At 36.3% G+C, this 16,507-nt stretch overlaps 2 protein-coding genes across 2 annotated transcripts; both read right to left on the bottom strand.

The window, feature by feature from the left end:
• Positions 1–2,164: 2,164 nt before the first annotated feature.
• LOC112560070 lies at positions 2,165–9,205 on the bottom strand. The gene is made up of 6 exons (XM_025231641.1): positions 8,382–9,205; positions 6,434–6,503; positions 5,910–6,022; positions 4,955–5,102; positions 3,525–3,646; positions 2,165–2,929 (listed from the first exon to the last, which is right to left on the bottom strand). The coding sequence occupies exons 1-6, from the start codon at positions 8,431–8,433 to the stop codon at positions 2,856–2,858; spliced, it is 579 nt and encodes a 192-aa protein (XP_025087426.1). The 5' UTR covers positions 8,434–9,205; the 3' UTR covers positions 2,165–2,855.
• Positions 9,206–9,338: 133 nt separating this feature from the next.
• On the bottom strand, positions 9,339–15,794 carry LOC112560068 (peptidyl-prolyl cis-trans isomerase FKBP4-like). The gene is made up of 9 exons (XM_025231640.1): positions 15,467–15,794; positions 14,787–14,951; positions 14,099–14,191; positions 13,325–13,572; positions 13,051–13,134; positions 12,575–12,739; positions 11,923–11,994; positions 11,336–11,518; positions 9,339–10,848 (listed from the first exon to the last, which is right to left on the bottom strand). Exons 1-9 carry the CDS (start codon positions 15,663–15,665, stop codon positions 10,642–10,644), a joined length of 1,416 nt encoding a protein of 471 aa, XP_025087425.1. The 5' UTR covers positions 15,666–15,794; the 3' UTR covers positions 9,339–10,641.
• Between the last annotated feature and the right edge of the window lie 713 nt (positions 15,795–16,507).

The raw sequence follows: 16,507 nt of genomic DNA, 5'->3' as shown, positions 1-16,507 counted from the left end.
ACGCCGTTCACTGTCAGCAGGGAGTTTGCCCCCCCAACGCCGAACATCTTCCTACGCCACTGACATATCTTAATCATATCTTACCTTTTTGTCGGTCATGAAGATGGTCTGGCTATCATTTTATTTTTCTGTAGAGATAACTTTCTGAAATAATTTTTGTTCAAGTAAGCTTGGTATTGGTATGTTTTGTTAACTTCTTTACAAGATGTGCATAGGTTTTAAGGGTCTAGACTTTCACTTTATTTATTAATTTATTCTATGTTTGTTTATAGCTCTGGATATGAATGAGTTAGGGAACCTCATATTGCCTATGGTGTAGTTTGTTTGGAAGATAGGTTATCAGTCTGAATAATTTATCAATGGCTGAACAAAGTGATTTGTGGTTTTTATCGCTTTTTAATGGGTTATTATTCTTATAATTTGTACTTTCCCATAAAGCGGTACAAAAATCAATATGGTGTATGCTTTATTATATATGAGGGTGTTTATTATGATAATACATTCTCAAAAGAGTTTTTGTATCAGCGCTTTTGCTCTTACAGACAAGTTAAAAACTCTCTCGTCCATCAGCTATGCAGGTGGATTTATCAGGTAAAATAATTTCCCGTGAATCATTGTATGGCTGTGAAGTGTGGGGTTTGGGTCATTGTGATCTCCCTGCAAGATTTCAATTTCAGTATTACAAGCACGACTTTAGGTTATGGTTAGGTTAGGGTTTAGGTTACCTAATGCAGTGGTATTTGGTAGATATCCATAAGATGTTGTTCACTGTATGATTTTATGCTTCTACAAAACAATGCTGAGCGACATACAAATTGCTTACTCCATATAATATGAATAATGGAGTCCACTAAAATTATGTTACTGAGATTAAAGATTAGTTTAATAGTTTAGGTCTATCGTGGGTCTTCTCTCGACAGAATTCTCATGTTTCTCCGAGAGACCTTTAAGTTAGAAAATACTATAGAATACTATATAGAATAGTTTTCTGAGCTATTTGAGAGGGATATACATACTGAAATTATGTCTCTATTTCTGATAAAATATACTTTTTTTAAAAACTATCTTATATATAGTTTCCAATATGGCTAATAATGTTAAAAATGCACACAAAATATTACAAATCTGTTAAAACCTCCATCAGAAATTGCGACTTCTTTACACAATACGAGTGCACAAATGGCGGTAAATAGTGTAACTTTGTTTGTGCTTCTTATTAATGATCTATCTATAGTATTTATAAATAATGGGACACGATTTTCTTATGATTTAAAAAGAAAAGGAAAAATGAAGACAAAATGTAGCCAATGTAGGTATAACCATACCCTGCACAATTTTGCAGGGCGTGCAAGATTCTTGCTGATGAGTCACACCAACCGACGACTTGTCACGTGTCGTCTGGGGTCAGGTACCCGTCTGAGTTAAATGTCTGATAGGAAAGCAGTAGCCACGGAACTCCACTGTGGCACAAGTTAGGACTGAAAGGTGAATGTGTCTTCTTGAATTCGCGGGTACTGTTTGTAGTGCAAGTGTTTGTGTGCGGGTATGTCAGGGTATGCAGTCGGGGATGGAACTGAAATGTCTGGGTATAGAGTATGCACGCGTACTATCATGTATAGAAGGGGGTGTGCTTCTCGTGTGGGCGAAAAGAGAAGAATATACGTTTTGTTAACTAATTAAATCAATGTCAGTCAATTTACGGGAGTAAGATAGGTGTCACAATTCCTTTTTTTTCCGTCTCTCCTCGCAAAGACCCTTGATACTTTTGGATCCTGAGTCGTCCTTCTACTCTAAATGTCCTCATATTCCATCTATTGATGAGGATGTTTCAGCACAGATTTTGGACTGGGGTCACTACCTCCACCCGGAGGATCAAAGCTGATCCAACTACAAGTATCATACGATATAATTCATCATCGTTCGGTTGACTAGTGTGTCCGTGCTCGGTCTCAGCAGCAACCAACAGTCCACAGGAGGTGTGTATCTCGTATTCACTTACCTGGTACGTGCAGTTTCAAGACTGATCATCCAACAAATGAAAATAAAAAGGTCATTTAATCTATAATATGTGTTCATGTTTTAGCTAACATATTCAAACTCACTATGATAGCAAGAACAAAGAAAAAAAGAATTATAACACGAATACTGTAAGTGTAAACAAAACAGTTTATTTTTTATTGCAGGTTGTCGGTACTGTTAGTAATGCTAATGACTTAAATTGATTCTTTTATAATTTGTGAAAAAAGTTGCTACGATACATTGTGAAATGTTTATTGTTCGTGAAGTCCTCTTAACATGAACATTGGCTATCATTGGCGCATAACTCTTTATCAACTTTAAATGATCTTACGACGATAGCCTCCCTTCCCTCATCAAGATGATTCTGACAATGCAAACTGTTTTCAAAACATGTTGTTAGATAATTATGTTCGTTATTACTGAGAGAAAGACTGAACACCAGGACAGTCACATCGCCATTAACGTAGAAGGAATGATTTACAAATTGTCGCATAAAGACAACAAAACAAAATAAATGTTGCAAAAAATTAACATGTAAGTAGCTACATTAATCTACCAGTTAAAAAATATTAGTCTTTTAATAAACAAGAAACAATCATATTGGCAAATCATTTGTAAATACCGCGTCTTGAGTAGTCAATAGTATTGCTAAACTAAAAAGGAGTCCAAAATATAATGTATAATAGAACAATATAACATGGATAGCTTACTTTTTTTTAAAAAAAGATGTTTACATCTGTAGAAGCTTTCTGAATACAAATATTAACAGCAAGAAATATTATATGAGAAAAGTATTTTCATATCAGATTGTTCTGTAAAAGGTATTCTTGCTTCTTTTATTTGATAAAACTTGCGATGACTGCAGCAATCAGAATGAGGGCTGCGTGTATCATGAGGTTACCTCCAGTTCCTGAAAATAAAATGTTTTCCAGATATTACTAAACGGTCGCTAAAATTACTGATGGGGGAAAAAACATGAATACTAAAGGGATCGAACAAGAACTATCATACTACTTTATTCTTTCTTCTAGTGAATTACTATACTTTGTATCCCTGCTGTACATGTTTCTCGCCTGCCCCATGAAATCTCTTTAACACATATTAACAGAATAAATTTCCTCTAATGTTTGGTTCGCCAGCCATTTCCGATCATCGAGATACTCATAGAACAAATGTTTATATAGAGCCATCTCTAAAGATAAAATTTTAATTAAATTTTGAAAGCGACAACAAGATGTCACGGAATCCAATAATGACAAACTTTGTGTCCTCTTTGTTTGTAATTACTTGGACTATTATGGTTTGAGTGTACAATACATCACAAGCCACATTTCTATCTTCATGTATCGCAAGAATAGTAATATGAACATCAACTGAACAACTTTCTGACATTATTTTGATAGCTAACCTCGTCTGCTATTTGATATTTCCTATTGTGAAAATAAGATATATTTACAAAATAATAAAGCAAAAATAAAAAAAACAAAAAGAAAAATTCTGCGTACCCTTTCCATCACATACATCGGAAATATTCTGCTTGGCATGTTTCATGGTATTCGAGAGGTCGTTACTGAAGGAACATCGTCCAGTCTCATTTACTACACAAGCAGCCATGTCATCCAGAAGTCTGAGCAGAAAACAAAAGTTCTCAAATCACATAATCTCAGATTTAGGATTTTGATGATTCATCGGATTAAATCAGGTATAAACTCTGTAATCAATTTAAAAAATAAATTTCTGCTGTAACATTTATTATTAAGACTAAGAATCATTTAGAAAATAAGCAGCAACGTCTTCTCAATAAAATGATTCTTTATCTTATATATATATCTAAACAAATGCAATACAATTTCAGAAATCTAGAGTTAGGTTATCGTCAGCTTCACATACTGATTTTTAAGTGTTATTTTCTGTTTTCTCTCCTGCAAACATACAAAATACACTAGTATAACTTCCACATGATACACCTTACCACCATTTTTAAGACTGCCTCGGTTTTCTGTGATATCAAGGATCTGTTTAAAGATTTGGTTAGGTGGAAATATTTCTAAGTTTATTGCAAGATACTATTTTATCCAAATCTGGGTAAATATACAATTTCGTTGCTGAGATACACGTCGACAGACGAGTCACAATCGTCTACACATAAACACGTACCTAGAATAGTTCCAGCTCGACCGTTGGCTAATGGGTTTTAAAGGTAAACGAATTTATGTACACTAATAATGTCTGTCTGCCTGACCACTTTCTGCCTCTTTAGGTCACCCAACTGTATCCAATCAAAAAAGAATATATTGCACCTCACTAGACTAAATAACAGGCTTGTCCACTCTTTGACTTTTTTCTTGCTTATGCCCCTTTATTTCTTCCTTTAATCTGAAGATCTTTTCATGTGCACTAATTATTTCAGTTTGTATATGTGTATTGAGAATCACCTCAAATGACCTTGCTTTCAATTTATTTTGTGTCTTAGTTAATGATGATATGGTTTTTGCAAGAAATACAAAGACTTTCCTGCATTCGGTCATCTCCACGCCATGTATTCTCCATTTCAATTCTACTGTCAAGATTGAGGTCTCAATAGTTTGTTAAAAATAAACAAATAAAACTAATTTACAGCTACTTTATATTTAACTTTCCAAATAAAATTTCAAAAACTAAAATTAATGAAGTTATATTTTCTCCATTATCCTTTAGGCCAGAAAATGAGACAAAATGTTTATAGAACTAAACGACAGTATGAAAATATCTACAACAAACTCAAATGTACAAATAAATGGACAGAGACTTGCAGGGCATGTATAGTTAATAAGTGTTTAATTATAGTTCACTCTAGTCATAAAACCTTAATGCTCACCCATGAGAAGCCCAACATCTTAGCCATCGCACATTGTGGTCCTGCATATTTCGGCTACGAACCATGAATGTTTCTTACCCGCAAAAGGTGCTGGACTTGAACAGCAGTCCGAACACATTTTCTTGGGGCTGAGTAGATGGGTTTATAATCTGGCCCCACGTACTTTCCGTCAGGCATTTTCCATAGCTCGGACACGAGTTGATTTTGGATAAATGAGGTGTGAGGGCTGACCAATCAATCAACCAAATAACTGTCAGTCTCTGACTAAAATCATGAGTTATAATAATAATAACAGCAAGAATAATCACTACGGTGATAGACTACAGGTCTACCTGAAGCATAAAAGTCTCTTAATCTACTTAAAATGACTTAAGTATCATACTTCTAAAATAAATCTTCATCATCACCATCATCATTGAAAATCGTCGTCGTCTTTGTCGCCATTGACGTATTGTCTATCGCAATCGCTGTCTTGTGGTAAGAGAAGAGGGACATAAACTCGCTTCAAGTGGGTTTGTCACAGAGACAACTTATGAGACAAAACACAGGTGTTGAGTGTGGTAGACTCCTTGTGAAGCAAAGCGCAATCACACGTTGTTTATGTCTGACAAGGACAATGCTTTCGAGATACAAGGCCCAGAAAAAGACAAAGAGCGGCTGCTGTATCTGTCTCGTTTACTCTCGTTTGCTACGAGGCAAATACAGAAGGTCTGACAAGAGGTGTACAGCTAAAAATCGTTTGCAAAAGTGTCTGAAAACATAATGGCTATCAATGAGAGAACAAAATTTGTTGGGTATTTTAATAGGAAAAATAACCAAGGCAAGAGCCCCGTACAACATAAAATGAAAGGTTAGGAATCTCTAAATGTTGAAATTACAACGAGTTTTGTAGTGTTAAAAGAAACTAATAAATTAGTGAATATGAATTACATCAAAGAGCATTTACTCTTTTCTGCAAATACAAAAAGTTACTCTATGTAAAGGCTTCTATGTGCATCATCAACAATCTCTGTGAATGGGTTAGCCTTATTACCATCACAAAAGTCCTTCGCAGGCTGTACCAAGGCCTTAAAGGTCACCATGCTCTGGTCCACACCGCAGCTTGCAGGAAGGGCACTGATGCAGTTGAAGTAAGCATCATAGTCACTGAAAGATTACACATTGAAGTGATCTAGCAATATGTGTGCATATAGATATATAAATAGTGAAACCACTTTTTTTCGCCGATAAACGAACACACACACACACACACGCACCAACAGCCAAGAAATCGCAGTGAGTAAAGTATTACATACTTTCCAAAGATGCTACAGGCGCATAGAGGTAAAATATAGTAAATGTAGATATTGATGATAACATAGTATCTCAAACAACTTTAATTATTCACACTTTACACATTTTCAAAGATGTTCTGTTTTTCGTGGAAGTTTAATTTGCAAATCTCGAATGTGGCTCATGTAAATGATCCGATGTCAGAAAACCGAAACTAATTGTGAAGATTGCCTGTGAAAAGGTGTAAATGCGAGGGTGGAGACTCAAAATAAGAATCTGAGATACCTGCAATTAAGACCTGATGAGTCTTTACTAATACAGTCGAGGGCTTCAGGACACGTTGTGGAGTCTGCATCTGAAACACGCCGCCATTTTACATCACACTGTCACTTTTACAAAACAACAAGAACAACAATAACAACAACAATAAAGTGTTGTAGATACGAGCTGCACACGAAAGACCAGGGACGAACAAACATAACCCTCGCCGGAAAGTTAACATTGCACGGAGGAAGACTCGGTACGACTGGTCAAGCAAGATACTCGTTTTTTCTTCCCCTCAAGTCCACCAGACTATGGCGCAGAAGTGACATTTTACAAAAAGAGCCATTCTTACTTCCCTTACTTCTGTGTTCCAGGGAAGAGGACGGAATTTCCCAAGGAAATTTTATGCCAAAATTCTAGTTCTCGTTCGTAGGATGCGTTATTTAATCTACCTCCCGTTGTGTTCCTTTTCTCCATCTACTATACATCCGCATTCAGAGGACCTTAGAAGTTCCTGTTTTTCCCAGACCAACCTCGGTGCGTCATTCAACTCCACGGATGTTCAGGTGTGCTCTCTGCTGTGTCACATGGACGACACAAATTGTTTTCGCTCTAGTGATACCCGTTCATCTCATTCGCACGACTACACCTACAACACGCTAGCATTCTTTCGGACTAAGACGATCACACAATTAAGTAAATTCAAGGACATATTTATTGACATTATTTACTATATAAAACTAATAATTAATATTTATATGCTACCCCTACTATTCTAGCCTACTAAAACCTAGGGTGGGTAAAGAGGGGGTTGAGTGGCGTGAGCCGCTTTCCTGCGGGATCAAACCACCTTGCGGAAAAATAGTATTTCTCTAGTGTTCGGGAGTTGAGGCAAGACAAAAGTCGCCTCGCAGTAATCAAACCCTAGGAACCTATAGTCGCCTTGGAAAGGAGGTTAAGGGGGAAAACCAAGAAACCAGCCATCTTTTGGCAACACATGTTTTTACTGCTCATCAAAGCAGGATCACCAACTTGTGACTAAAAGCTGTTTACTGCTCACTCAACCAAGACCAGTTAACTTGCGGAAAGCAATTATTACTGCTCATCCAAGCAGAACCAGCTGCCTTTCGTAAAAACACGAACTTGTATTACTTGCAGACGATTTTTTCCAGTTAACTACTAAAGTGAGGCTAGTGCATACAAAGCTTCTGACTTTGGAAAACATTCATTGTTTAGGCTTGCCGAAACTAACAGCAGCTATGCGTTGGTCTCGGGAGACAGACAGCAGTCCACCTATACACATCCGTGGTGAAACAAACGCAAGCACGGAATTTTGCCTGCTATATATATATAATAAAATATTTGGGGACTACATCACCCGCTTTATTATGGTCTGCTTCGCATGACCAAGTATACGGGTGGAAGGAAGTACGGGGTGAAGGGAACAAAGAACTATCAACTTTTTTCTGCATTAAACATGCGCTCCCACTACCAAATGAAGAGACGACTACGAAAAAGAGAACCTGTAGGAACATCTTTCATGAAAAGTGAAAACTCTCTTATATGTCCCGCCCTTAGTTAATGCCTCTTACAATGCTACTGAAATCTCCTTACAAAAGTTCAAACATAAAAAGACAATTTGAAACAAAATATATGTGAGCATCACCTGCGTTGTAACAAAGATTACACTCTAAAATTAACATGTCAGGGCCTCGGGCCTCGCGAGACGGATAGGGATACAGAAAGTAAGATATCATCTCTTCTAAGTTTTACCTCTTCTGTGCTCCTACACGTAAAGACAGGCCAGAAGAGCGCGGTTGGAAACACGAAAACAGAAAAATAATGGCTGACATACGACAATATACTTACATAAAATTGTGTTCTGTAAGCGATTCAGTTTAAGTCATTTTTACTTCATTTTCTAGTATTTGTTTCAGATAAATATTGAAAAGTCAGAGGTCTTGCTTACTTGCAAACAGCCAGGTGCAGGTGAAGACCACGATAGCATTAAACATTGTCATGTGATGCGGGACTCATTAGCAAACATCGACAATCGACTCTCCTCACCAGCAGACACCGATCGGCTTGATATGCTGAACAAGCTGGGTGATCGGTTAACCTGGTTGGTTTGAAGGTAAAGCGGTTTTCTAGCAGATAGTTGAATAGGAGAAAGTTGCCTGTGGTGCTCGACCGGAAATGTTGCAGTGCATTGATTGACGTTTGCGCACAGGTGTGAGCATCTTCGATTGGTTCATCCACGAAACTTGAGCTTAGTGTGACCCCCTTGTGTGTGTGTGTGAGCGAGGAGGGTGAGAGAAAGGTATGAGATATCTTAAGCATAGTTTACCTATTTGTCGGTCGTTCTGGACCCAACCGGTTTAGTCACTTTCATTTTAAATAAAAAGGAAAAATAATTTTTCTGATTTAATATGTACTTCGCAGTCTTAATTCATTAATGAATGAACAATTTTTTTTTGTTTGTTTTTATTACTTTATAATGGGATATTATTCTTGTTATTTGTACTTTCCCATAAGTGCTACAAAAACCAATATGGTGTATGCTTTATTATATGAGGGTGTTAATTATGACAACGCATTCTCAAGAGTTTTTGTATCAGCGCTTTTGCTCCTACAAACAAGTTAAAAACTCTCTCCAGAACTCCACTGTTTCTTGCTGTTTTAAATTGTGTACTCTTGGAGGGGAAGTGGGAAAGAACCACCACTTTGTTCCCAAACTTAAAAAAAAAACATCAATAACAGTAAAACTGACGGGATTTAACGGAGTTGTAGCACTATTGTTAACATTCGCTAATGAATGATGACCTCAGTATAAAACCGCTGCCAAAAAAATGAAAAAAAAAAAAAAAAAACAAAAAAAAAAAACTGATGTCTTTTAACACTATAAACAAAGCATAACAAACAATCATTAATGTGAAGAACAATTCATTAACTCTTGAGCAGTATCCATCGTAATGAAAAATGATTCACATTTGAATGCACCTGTGAACATTTAAATTTAAACATTTTCAATATGACACAAGGATTTTAAGAAGAATGTGATGCAACATACATATATTTACATTTAGAACATTGCTTTCAACTTTTGACTCTCTGCATGAACATATTTCAAACATCACGAACAAAATACATTTTTTACCTCTATTGATAATTCAGCTACAAGGATTTATTAAAATTTTTCTTCTAATACGTTTTTATTCAAGCTCTGTTCACAAAATAAAATTTGTTATCTGTCAGTCAGCTAAGCCCTGGCAGTTCGCTGGCTTCCAGCAGTGCTGTAGAATAAACACATCTCTGCTATCTCCTCACATGAAACCGAAACATCAGCCTCAACAATGCCTCTGTGCTCTCCTTACCAATACATTTTATTCATATACCAGAAAGACTAATAACAGCACTGAAACTTACTGTGAGCTTTAAAGATGGGTAATTTTATTTTTTTAAAAAACGATGATCAGAAATATTGTTGACAGTGATGTGTACTTACTAACCTGAAAGCAGATGAAGCTAGAGTGATAAGACTGCTTATGTGAATGTAAATAGTTCAGCACTAACTTTCATCATCATCCAAAGCATGTCAAGATGAAAAGAGTGAATTTGTAGAGCACATTTCCCCCATGTTTACAGGGCTGGCTGCCTTGCTGTGATAGAGCCTTATTTGCTGGCTTCACGTAAAACACCAAACCCCTCCCTCCCCCCCACACGGAGGCAAGCTAACTGCGCTGTTCATGCAAGATTAGAATGACAGTTTCCCATGCAACAATGAAATATCAACATTAGAATAAGATGAAAATGTTTTCACTATTAACAATTCACAGATCAAGATGCACAATTGTTAGTGTCTTTCAAGATGATGATCAACAATTTCCAAAGGGACTGAAAGATGTGCCTGTTTCTATATAGCAGGGATGGGGAACGTCTGGGCCATGGGCCATTTAAAAATGATCTTAAAAACATCCAAATGGTCCAAGGCAGAAAAATTTATTCCCTAACCCTGCTACGCTACACAGAGATTAAAAGCTGTGATGATAACCATTAACAGCTTTTAAGTTATGCTGAACACAGAGATGTGAATTACTTTGCCAAATGCATCTTACAAGCAACCAAGACACAAACAAAACCATTTAAAGTGTTTTTTTAAATTTCACACAAACGTTCCATCATTTTTATATGTCCACATCATAGGTCCTCCAAGTCAAACCTTGCACCTCCTAGTTGCATTCCATCTGCTGAACCACCTCAGGATTGTTGTCACCACCATTCTTATCTCCATGACCAATTTCCATGCTATCTCCAATCTCTTTTAAGAGGCCCTCCTCAAATGCTGCTTTCTCTTCCTGCAATGGCATCATGCCTTTTGCCATGTCATTGTTCCATTCACCCACCTCAGTTACCTGATTGGCGGAGTCTTTATTGCTCTAATGAAGCAGAAAGTTTCATATCAGTAACAAAGTTTATTGGAAGTGTATGTGATGAACACGAATTTCCCTAAAAACATGACAAATCTTTCACAAACTAGTTTACCTATATCTTCAATACTTAGATGTGTTTGCAGACTAATAATTTTACATCAACAAAGTTCTGACGTCTTTCCTATTCTCAATTTGCATTGTACGCATACAGTCAAGTTTAAATATCAACTTTTTAAAACATGACCATGGTATGTATGTGAGTTCTACCCTACACTAATTAAGGTAGCTGAAGCTGCTCTTTTCATATTTTCTAAAACAAATTTTAAACTGCTAAATCACCCTCAGTGCTAAAGACTATAAGATGTAAAAGATAAAAGCCCACAATAGTTGATTCATTAACTGCCAAAGCCCCATGCTTATGTATGTACAACATTTGAATTAACTCTCTTACTCCTACACACCCACACATGCACTTGACATGAATCTAACCAACCTTTGAAGACAAGAGCTTCTGGAACATATTAGAATAAAGTTTCTTTTCTCGTTCCAGGAACTGCTTCTTTCGCTGCTTGCACAGCAAGATCTGATTTTTGGCAGCCTTGTTATCTGGTTCCAGCTCAACCACTTTCTCAAAATCCTCAAGGGCCAATTCATACTCATTGCGCTCCAGTCTTGCCTTGAAAAGACAAAAAGGGCCTAAGAAGTCAAATTTGTAAAGGAGAAAAAGAAACCTACCAAAAATAGCTTTTATAGCTTCAACATGTTGTATCCTGAAAAGTCAACATGAGTACATCATTTTTTCCTCGTGATAAAATAATAATTCCCCAAATATGCATACATAATTATGTCTTTTAAGGTATGTGCGTCACTGATCTCAAAAGAAAGGACCACACTTGTATTGTCAGCTTAATACTGAACATTTTCACCATTTAGCACTTCTTTATATTGAAGCACCTCAAAAAAACAATTGCATTCTATATTACTGTTTATGACAAATCAGGTGTGTACATTATCACCAGAAGAAACTGGCTTCTAAACAGCCATGGCCAGGACATTGTTTTCTTTTTAAAACGGTCTTACCTGCCCTCTTCTAAATAATGCTTTCACATTCTTGCTATCCATTTCAAGGGCCTTCTTGCATGCTTCTTCAGCCTGTATGGAAAGTATAATAGAAAAACATTTTTAAAAAGACACCAAAAAAAAACCCCCAAAAAAACCCAACCAAAAACAAACAAACAACAACAACAAAACCACAAAAAAAACCAACAAAACAACAACAACAAATAAACTTAAAGCAGTCCACAAATTCACTAACTCACACCTTCACATCTGCAGTAATAACTGACCTACAGGCAGAATTTTATTTATTGATCATTTCTTAAATTCTTCTACATAGTTAGTCATGTCATCAATAAACTGTTTTCAATATTCCTGTACAGACTGTAAACACAGGAAGGCAAGTTTTCTGTACAAAAATTCTGCACACTAATAACTAGACTTTCCAGTTGTGTTCTCAGTGTCAGGTACAGATAGCAGCAGGAGTGAATGGACAAAACATTTTTGTTTCTGAAAAAATTTCAAAGTAACTAAACCAGTGATCAAATACTGAACCATTTTCATTAAACTGCATCCTCTTTATATTAACACTTTTAGCTACCAAGATGCTTTCAAAACTAATAAACAGGTAAACACAAATTTTATATCTTTACCAAAATAAAAGATAGCTTGCTACCTCTGAATACTCCTTGAGTTTTAGATGACACATGGCCAGGTTCAGGTGAGAACTCAGAATCAGAGCATCCCTCTCTTCTTTTTCCTCTCCTGTTAGGCTTGTCTCGTACTCCAAATAACTGATAACTTGCTTGTAATATCTTACTGCCTTAGAGTAATTTCCATTCTGTGAGAAAATTAAAACACAATGATTTTAACAAAAAGTGCGGAAAAACAAAACTGCATGATGAGGTCTGGGTCAGCTAAGAAGTTTATATTTATTTGCAAATAATGCATTTGCACAGTAAGTGAATGCGATGAAACAGAAAGGTAGGTTAGTCTACATGGATATGAACAAAGTTGTTAAGAAAACAATATAAACACTGAGGCTAAAACTTCCCCTACAGCCCCTTTAAGAAACCTTCAACATTCTTATTAAAATTAATCCACCACAACATTAAACAATAAACTTTCTCACTTAAGAATCTTGATGCACACCTTGAAATATCCAGTTCCCTTTTCCTTGAAAATCTTACTCTGTTCCAGTTTCTGCTTACTATCCAATTCCCACTTTTCTTTTGCCTGCAAACAAGAGAGACAAATGCACAAATAAGGAAATACTCAGGTGCAAAGGTAAAATGCCTCAGCTAGAAATAAGCTGAACAAAAGAGAATATTTCAAAAACTGTGCGCATGCATGCAGGTTGCCAACAACTCAACTGTCTATAGATTACGACTTCAGTCTCTACAGAATATATCTTTTTAGTCCTTACCTTTTCAAATGAAATCATCTCAACTTCATAAACTAGGTTAGCATTTGGTGGAATGTTCTTTTCTGGGCAGCCGGCAGTGCCATAGGCATACTTGGCAGCAACATCCAGTCGACATATTTCATTCTTCTTCATCTTCTTTGTTGCAATTTCAACCCCTTTAACAATTCCAACCTCATCTCCATCTCCCTGGATAAATGAAACCTCTCTTGATTCAAACTCAGCCCCGTTATAAAATGCCTTGTATCGAACTGGAACAAAGAAAAGAAAGCAAAAGTGTGTTATTTCACTAAACCTATATCACAGTATCAAACACACTGCTGAGCTGCTTTTTTTTAAATGTAATAAAAATTTGCTTATCCATAAAGTGACAGCGAGTTAAGTCAAGGTTCAGAGCAGGCATGACTGCCAAAAACATGTAGCAACATACTTCTAGGAAAAAGCATGTTAAAATATATCACTATCAGTCTTATTCACACACATACACAATACCATTCAAAAAATTGAATTTAAAATAATTTAAAATAGCCTCGCTGCAAAAGAAACATAACATCAATGCCCTTTTTTTTCTGTTGTACAAAGACACCTTCAAAATCCTTTTCAAGAGAGAGAGCAGCCATCTGTAAAACCCATCAGATTTGAGCCAGATTAGAACCAACTAAATCACCAATCATCACAAAAGCAGTTTATGGCTGATGGGCCTTAAGTCAAAAATTGAATCTTTTTTTAAAAGTTTGAAATGGGTTCAGGCTGAGAAAGGTCAACTACTTCACTCACTGTTGACCGTTGCTCCATCGTTTGGGGTGACCCATTTTTCTCCTTCCTTGATCAAATGTTTGATAACACCTCCATCTTTAGAAAGGTCTTCGCCTAAACAAGAAAATTATAATTTTTAAATGCTCTTAAACATTTATGCAGAAATAATGATTAATACTGGGACTACAGAAAACAACAAAATGTTTCAGCTAAGTTACACAGCTTCTTAGTACAGATTTATTTAAATTTATTTTCCCTAACTTTTTGAAATGTAATAAAGTATGCACATCTCCATTTTAATAAAAGATCTGTTATAAGGTGCCGATTTATATGGTTATAAGCAGTGCAGACATAATGATGACAGCAGGCAGTATTTTGCAAATCAACAGATCCAGAACATACTGATCTCAGGTAATGCTAAATCATTTAAAAATATGACACCCTTGTTTTGCTGTTTGAATCAAATGGTATGTCATTTAACTGAATACTCTGTTACTTGAAAGCTAGCTGTATACAATATGCATTTCAATTAAAAGATATCCTATACATCACCTTCCAAAAATGCGGCTGTAGGAAAATGGGATCGTGATCTTTAACAGGAATTTTAATTGTTTTACCTCTAGATGGTCAGCTTTGTTCTTGATCACCAGTTTCAATCAATATGGCAAGATATAAAAAAATTGCTGTTTGAAGGAATGGTATTGCGTACCTTTCCAGTCAAGCAGTTCCACTTCAAAGATAAGAGTGGCATTAGGAGGGATTTTTGGTGGACTTCCAGCCTCTCCATAAGCATACTCTGGTTTGCATGTCAGACGAGCTAACTCGCCCTTTTTCATGGTAGCAACACCAATATCCCATGCTTTGATTACACTCCCTGGAATAAAAAAAAAAGTTCTAATGTTAAATAATGTAGTTAAGAGTGTTGTACAGTTTTGAAACTTATCAGAGAGCCACATTGATCAAGACAATTCAGTTACAACTTTAAGAGAACTCCACCCGCTGCCGAGACCAAAGTGGTCACTGCCAAAATGCCAGAGACACTGATAACAAAAGTTGCTAGTCACACTAACCACTGTTAACCGAGTTATGCATTAAGCATAGTACAATCAAATTCTCATCAACATGATTCACACAACTAAAGCTGCAATTTTACCAAACTAAAATAGATGGGGCCTGAAGATGGGATCCGTAACATTAGGTGTGAATCTGACTTTAAAATTATCTTGAATATGCATTTTTCACCTAACTTTCCTAAGTCGCATATTATCGTGCTTGATCAAAACAGCTAGATCGCCGGGTAGACATTCGATTGTCACGAACTGCTTCTAGAGTAACGTTGAGATCAATTCACTTATAGGAATATTCACTTCGGTCACATAACTTGATTACCTTTTCCAAGCGTAAATTTGAAAGTTTCTTGTCGGGATCTGCTGGAGTCGAATTCTGTGCCGTCTTCAAGAGTTCCAACATAATGCACTGTGACTTCATTGCCTTTTACCGGCACCGCTTCTCCTTCGCCAGCGCGCAAAATTTGTTTCAAAACTCCCCCATCCTGTTTGGGGCTTATATCGACTCCTTGTTCAGCCATTTACGTTCGTGGTTTATAATGTCTTTTTCTACACAGCGTGCACTCTCCGAAAGCAGCCTCGTCAGTCTTGTGGCGATGTTTTCTTTATCGCGTAGGGAAACTTGTCGAATTTTCGCGAAAGATTTTTTAAGTATCTTTACTTTTCAGAATACAAACCATTAGAGGATACACTCTCAATTTTACTACTGGAAAGTTAGGCAACAAAGTAAATGCCATTATTTTGTTTGTATTAATGTTACAAAAACAATTATGCTTATATTTTGACAAATAGTTTGAAAAATTTTGTTTGTTGATAGTTATCTTAAAACAGTTTGTTTACCGTAAGGGCTAGCTTTATCTATGGACTAATATTCGCAGTATTATTCGTTGTGCGGACAGCCACCAACTCGCGCAAAAAGAGGTACTGATGTCTGGTTGTTTTTATATAAACCACTATTTTCACAATTTATCTTAACTAGATAATAGTCTGATTACTAAAATAAACGGCCAATTTATCGCTTTATGCCGAAATAACACTTAAATTCAGTATATTTTTGTTCTATACAAGTGTGCTGCTGAAAAGCGTGACTTGCGCCATGTGTGTTAGGTGCTTCTTGCAGCGGTTTCGGGTACGATCACATTGAACAGAAGAGATTGTAGCAGAGCAGGTTGAACAAAGAGAAGTGGCACGTTGAGTTTTGAGCCGTTAATGAACCAGATGGCAAAATTATTTTATTTGCTTATTGCATCAGCTAAAATAAGTCTCAAGGCATCGTATATGTACCTGCCTTCTAGAAACAAATAAAAATAAAACAGTCCTGCGAATCAAAGATGCAAAAAAAAAAGTACTGACCTATACAATG

Source organism: Pomacea canaliculata, linkage group LG3 (assembly GCF_003073045.1).
Source record: "Pomacea canaliculata isolate SZHN2017 linkage group LG3, ASM307304v1, whole genome shotgun sequence".
Classification (NCBI taxonomy): domain Eukaryota; kingdom Metazoa; phylum Mollusca; class Gastropoda; order Architaenioglossa; family Ampullariidae; genus Pomacea; species Pomacea canaliculata.
This window is presented reverse-complemented; position numbering and strand designations above follow the sequence as displayed.